At 38.0% G+C, this 6,775-nt stretch overlaps 1 protein-coding gene across 1 annotated transcript; it reads right to left on the bottom strand.

Annotated features, from left to right (window-relative positions):
- Window positions 1-539: 539 nt before the first annotated feature.
- LOC145466809 (Golgi-associated plant pathogenesis-related protein 1-like) lies at window positions 540-5,285 on the bottom strand. Its single transcript, XM_081450518.1, has 3 exons — window positions 5,017-5,285; window positions 2,566-2,809; window positions 540-1,235 (listed from the first exon to the last, which is right to left on the bottom strand). Exons 1-3 carry the CDS (start codon window positions 5,231-5,233, stop codon window positions 857-859), a joined length of 840 nt encoding a protein of 279 aa, XP_081306644.1. The 5' UTR covers window positions 5,234-5,285; the 3' UTR covers window positions 540-856.
- Window positions 5,286-6,775: the final 1,490 nt, after the last annotated feature.

The following is a 6,775-nucleotide window of genomic DNA, read 5'->3' as shown; positions in this document are numbered from 1 at the left end:
TTCACTTGCGTGGCTGGTCACTTAGAAAGATTGCCTCTCGACGCTTGCGGCTCTGAGTTTCTTAAATTTTTTTCTTGCTTGTTTTCAGTGATGTGTTCTAAATAATCCTCTTCGTCATATTGTCGACCGGCTGCTTCATCTGTTTCTTGTATCAGACATTTGTTTTAGGATTTTCAATTATGGAAAGGTAAAAAGGGTCGTTCGCGTTCGTATTCTTCCAGTTTTGGGATTAATTTTCTTTCAGTCGCTAATGTTTGCCAGACATTCGACCAGGTCTATGTAGCTATCAACGTGTTTTAGTTTTTGCAGTTTCTTTAAGTTGCTCAGCGATGTTTTGGTTTGCCAGAGCAAACCGACTGTCAGCCCTTTTTTTTTTCACTTTGGTTTTCAAATTTGGGACTTCCCTGGTGTTTCCATAGCAACTTCGGTATTGTACTCTAATTCTGATGCACTCTATAACTTATCTATGCATTCGTCATTGGCCAATCCGAAATAAGATATTTTGTTGGGGAAATAATAAGGGCAATTATACCATGCTCTACAAATTAAACATGGTAAGCGAACATGTACGCGTCATTATTTTGAGGCGTTTTTGTTTTTAATTGATTTTAATTGTCAATATTTTCGGGTCGTTTTTAATAACACAATTATTCTATTCGCGCTTGTTGGATATGATATCACCGTTTCGTGTGGCCTCTGTACGTGTCTTTCAACCCTTTAAGGATGCGAAATGAAAAATAACTCCACCACTCGTTTTGCTTTTCATTTTAATTCTCACAAGTTATAAATTTGTGGATCACATAGTAATAGTTCCACAAAAACGTAATCAGTTACATTTGTGGTCATCGCATCTTGCTCACTTCAATTTCCTTGAACCTCGAAACTCAGCAGATCCAGTTTTCTGAACCGGAGAATCCACTGTTGACTTGCCAATGACAACCTGCTCGGAATCTTCTTGTTGGTCAAATCCAAATCTGTTGCTTTTAATCGTGGCGCAGTAACCGTTAGCGTTAAAGCTGCCTTTCGGCACATTTTGTTGATACTCCCCCATAAAATTCCCTGCTGGTTTATATCTTCCGACGATGTATGCACACTTCATACCATCTTCTTGTGATTCAGCTCGTCCAATGCCAAGAACCGTGCTTTCTTTCCACACAACTTGCGTGAAATGACCTGTTCCTCCGTTTCTGCTTCCTGCGTTGAATTGGTATCCTGGATCACAGACCTCGTTGTACCTAAAACAGATGCGCAAGTTGTGGTTAACTGTACTAACAATAAATAGGAGATAATCTTCACCAGCATTGTGGAGATGCTTAACTAAGGTCATAATCGTTCATGGGTTTTGCTAGACACATTATATGTTTGGTAATAAATATGCCAAACTTCGAAATATGCTGGATATTTCAAATTATCACATAAGGTTTACGCTGCGGAAACTATGACAATAAATTAATATTCTTGCGTCAATCTCGTTGTGACTTCTTTTGTTTTTGTCTATATGCCTGTGACGTCAGTAAAATTCTAATTTATCAAAATTGGGCAATTCATATAACTGTTCGACCTATTTGACAAAAGCAATTCTCTAAAGGATATTGCATCAATTCTCCTATTTGATTTGTAAGATGAATACTGCGTCTCAGTAGTATTGAGTTTCTAACAGCGAGTGCTTCTAGCTTGGTACGAGACGCGTAATACTAGTGTGCGCTTTCTTGATTTCAGATTTTAATTTTACGGATTTCGTTGAGAGCCCAAAGATATCACGCGTACGCTTACCATATTCGTAGAGCATGGTATAAATAAACAATAGCCTCCATTTGGCGCGAAAATATCCTCGGATATTTGTCCCAGAAGCGAACAGGTAATGTCCAAGGACAAATATCCTAGCATATTTTCACCCCAAATGGAGGCTATTGTGTTTATTACTCTTCCAATCTTTTTCGCAACGCACGCAGTTTTGAAAACTGGGGAATATTCTCGGATATTCCCCAGTTTCAGCTGGGGAATATTCGGTCACGTGACGTGTTTAGACCAACCGCGCGTGGGGGAAAATACTCGATGGATAATGTTTCGTATCCATGATGGCTACGCCAATGAAAATTCTTAAATTGTCTTATCCAATGATCCATTTTTTAATCATTCACAATTACTTCACGAGCGCGCGTTGGATAGGAGATGATAGATAGGCAACGCCAAAAAAAAAAGAAAAAAAAAAAGGAAAAAAAAAAAAATTACGCCCACGGTTACCACATTTTGTAGAGCGTGGTATAATTGCTCTCATTAAAGAATTATACCATGCTCTACAAATATGATAATAGTGCGCGTAATTTTGGGGGGCGTTTTAGTTTAGTTTTATTTTAGTTTTCTATTTCCATATTTTGGGGAGCGTTTTTAATGCAATTAAAGAGTTTCCATTGGCTTAGCCATCATGGCATATTTAACAGTTATTCCACTTACACTTGTTGGATATGAGATAATTCTAGCCGACTAGGCGCTTCCCGCCTCGTTGGCTATCTATCATCTTATATCCAACGCGCGTTCGTGGAATAATTGTTTAATATATTTTACCAGTTTGTCACGGCCTCTTCCATGGCTTGTGCCCTGTTAGTGGAGCATCCCATGGAAAGGTTTTCGCCTTGTCCTTTTCGTTCCTGTTTTGAAGAGTGCCTCAAATTCTTCTCTCTAGCGATTTTTACGGCGTAAGCTTTAGCTTGATCACACATTTGTCTGTCGAGGGTCATTAAAGGAACTCCGTGTGTTGCTCGGAATTTATTATGTGTCGCCAAACCTTGTTGTTCTTCATCGGTGAATTCTGCAATGGTAATAAAAAAGCGCGTTTATTCAACGAATACGGTTTAAAGCTAACCCTTCCGGCCACACTCGAGGAAGTCAGTCTAGGCCAAACAATTGCATTCGAACTAGCAGGCGCCTCGAGAATAGACCATTTTACAGTTGTCTGCTCAGTGACCTGGCCTCTTAATGGAAGCGAGGCCGGAGGTGACCTTGTTTTGATACAGGCCTCACTGCTTTTGTCGTGTAAATCAAGTTGTTCTCATGCTAACTAGCCGTCATTTAAATGAAAAGCAGAGAGGTCTGTATCAAAGCAAAGTCACCTCCAGCCTCGCTGGGATTCAAAGGCCAGGTAACTGAGCACACAACTGTAAAATGGCCTATTCCAAAATGTGATTGTAACTAGAGTTGATGGTTCACGGAAACGACCTTTCATATATCTGATATTTCAATGCAAACTGAAGTAGTGGAAGCGTTACGGGGTTGATCATAGATATTCAGGACGTTTCATGGGGTCATACATGGAATTCTGACCCTGGTATCTATAGGGACCCTGGGAAATGAAGATATTTACAATTTATAAAATCTAAAAAAAATAAGTACAATTTAAAAACTTTAAATAAGAGAAAAAAAAAAAACAAAACTTTAAGAACATTTAAGGTGGCTCCCTATGGTTTTACGATTGCACGTGCGCATATTACGAAAGCTCAACTAACATGAGCACAAAAAGCAAAACTGGCAGTGAATTTTCTCGCGTTTTCTTCGGTGAATTTTTTTTTTAAATTTGGCTCAGTTGTTGCCACATACAATTCCTATAAATACCCAATTTTTGTTAAAATCTGTCAGAGCTAATCTAGTATATTTAGAAGAATGACAAATTACAGAATATTGGAAAAACCAACCCTTTTACCAATTCAAAATGTCAGGCAATATCATTTCCATGATGTGGCAAAGTATGAAAAAGTTTCACCGAAGGAAAGTATAAATATTAAGGAGTTTAGGCCAAAATGAGGATTATATCTGTCTGTCATTAGATGAGATGTTTCCATGGTAACGGCCTTAATCCAAAAATTGACAACCAAAAAACAAGCCTTATTTTAACAGTACCCATATTGGCAAATCTCTACAGTGAAAACTTTAGGAAAAATTAACTAAGTTTTCTTTTCTAACTCGCGCTGTATAGGGAGGGTGTTCGTAAGTACTCTAGAGAGCCACCTTAAAAGGCTGAAATGTACAAATATGATAAAATATAATAAATTTCCAAGGAATAAAAATTAAAACTAAAAAGGCTTAATTATCAAACTTTTAAAATTTATACAAGCATGTTGACATTTACTGTTCCTGCATACTTGAACGTTTAATCAGAGATCTTCATTATTAATTATCAACGCTTATCTTGTCTATTAAGGTGCCTCCATAGGGTAATCCTATACCGCGTTGTGTGCACTAGTGTCACCTTTTGAATGCTGTTTTTGCATCCGTTATTACATCCAGCCCTCTCAAACTTATTAATTGTAATAAGCAATGATGAAATAGTGTTTTATTATCATCTCTATTAAAATCCTGGATTTAAGTCTTGAATTATAAATGCCCAAAGAAGTGCATTTTTTACTTTTTTTATGGCTTTATTTGTGATTTTCTTGAATTTTGTTCCGAGAAATCTGTCAAAATTTTCAGAATACATTGAGTCAGACAGTATACAAATTTTAAACTTGAAAAAAGTAGGGTTTGTAAAAGGCAGTTTTTTTAAGATTTTTGCAAATTTATGTCTTTCAGCGCTGAGGAAAAACTGATCAGAGAGATTTCCCTGAAAAACGAGCTCCAACAAAAGTAAAATATTTTTTACCAGTTTGCCGAATTTTACGGAATTTCACCAAAGAAAACGCAAGAAAAGTCACTGTCAGTTTTGCTTTTTGTGTTCAGATTATTTGAGCTTTCGTCCTCAGCGCAAGTTCGATCTTAAAACTATAGGGAGCCACCTTAATGTACATGGAATTAAAACAAGTAGTGTAAACGCTCGTTGACTAATATGTATCGGAATGTTTGAGTTATGCTCACGAGAGCTAAAAAACAGAGCATGAAAAAGACCAGCTGGTAATTTATTTGCAAGAGTGATAGCGGTCGCTTAAAGCGACCGTCTCTTACGAATGCGAAATTTAAAAGGAGCTGGTCGTCTACGACAAGGATTTCAAAAAGTATCGTTATCATCAGGTACATAACGGTCCATACCTCCTGATTGAGATCCCCCGCCTGCGCCTTGGCCTCCTTGGCCTCCTTGGCCTCCCTGGCCCCCTTGGCCTCCTTGACGTCCCTGTGTTCCACCAGCTGGAGCGGCCCCGTCAAGCTGTAGCTGAAGTGTCAAGGTCTTTTTGTCAGAGGAAAACTGTACATTTCCTCCTGTCACTCTTAGTCCGTTCACACCTGAGTGGAAAAAGGAACACATCATCGTTAGCCCTATTTAGCCTAGAGAAAGAGGCAAAGTTACAATTGCTCTCACTGGTTTCAATCCTTTCTTACCAAAACAGCATTCAAGTTACAATGTGCAAACTATCAGCAGTTTGAGAAGCTTTAGAAATGGCCCAAAGAAAATAAACGGCCTGATTAGTTTAAAATTGTGTTTCAATAACGCGATAGAAACACAGTACATGTCTTCTACTTCTTAAATAGTCCCTATTAGTGCAATTTAGATTTAGATAAACGTACTCAATTTAGCATATTATGTGAACGTTTGCAACAGACGTCGTTCCTTTAGGTAGAATTAAAGGCCTTCGGGAAACAAAAAAACATATTTCTCTTGAACGTCCCTGTTCGAGGAAAATTTCGGTCGCACAAGAGTAGAAAAGGAGAAATATTTGTAACAACAGACCTTTTTTCTTTGTTCTTTTTTTTTGGGGGGGGGGGGGAAGAAAAGAAAATCAGTAAAGGAAGTTACTTTTTTAAATCAATTTTGACGTTGTTTTGACTTGACGTTCTCCCTCTACTCCCTCCCTCTTGGTTTGCTGATTTATCGGTAAGTATTCAGTCAGGTCAGGAGCCATAATTGGGGACGGAGACAGTAAGTATGCGCCATTTCTAGTATTGGGGCTGTCCCTATGATATGGGACTATTTTTAGAACAAATTGCGCCATCGCTTGCAGCACACGAACGTACATGCTGCGAGGATTTTTGTGGATGTAGCGCGGAAGAAAAGGCGTCTTAAATTCCATAAATTTTTTATGTTTTTGGTCCACAGCTCAATACGTTAATGTCTGTTGGAATTTTGCTTAAGTATTTTCTTCGTAAGCTGCTCCAATTTGGGTGAAGTAAGACAGTGTCGAAATTAGGTATATTCCGCTTTATATCACTAACCAAGTTGTGCTCCGCTGCTTCTTTTGCAAGAACTCCACTTTACTCCATTCTAAATTTCACATATCTTGAAGTTAACAGCTTTTCCATAACACAGTGAAAAACTAGTTGGATATATTTGGATATAGCAGAGTTTCAGAGCTTCTGTCGAAATTTCCCTCCTCTCACCACATGCTTGCGGAGATTTCTCCAGAGTCTATCGCGACCGAAAAGTAAAACAAAATTGCAAGTTTGAGTTTCGCCTGAATTGTAAGCAGCGCTTGATGTTTCATGAAGGCCCTATAAATTAACGTCTGTAGATACTGCTTAGTTTTGTTTGTTTAAAATCCAATAAATTGTCTGTTTTTGATGAAAAAGAGCGTCCGCCGATGCGTGTTTTGTACAGTCAGTAAACCTGACAAGTTGGACTTCCGCTGAACTTTCTTGTGAGAACGTACATCGAACTCATACAATATCTCTTTAGTTTTTAAATATGTTTAAGATATTGATAAATGTTTGAAAACATATTAAAAGCTTAGCTGAAAATGTGAGAATACAGCAGAAATAATCGGCGGTTACGATGACGCTTTCTTTAATCAACTCGAATAACGATTTCGATTTTGTTGGTCGAGTTATCAAAACTCCTTGTCTATTTTGTTTTCGA

Source organism: Orbicella franksi, chromosome 13 (genome assembly GCF_964199315.1).
Source record: "Orbicella franksi chromosome 13, jaOrbFran1.1, whole genome shotgun sequence".
Taxonomy (NCBI): Eukaryota; Metazoa; Cnidaria; class Anthozoa; order Scleractinia; family Merulinidae; genus Orbicella; species Orbicella franksi.
The sequence above is the reverse complement of the archived record's forward strand: the minus strand, read 5'-3'. Positions and strand labels throughout refer to the sequence as shown.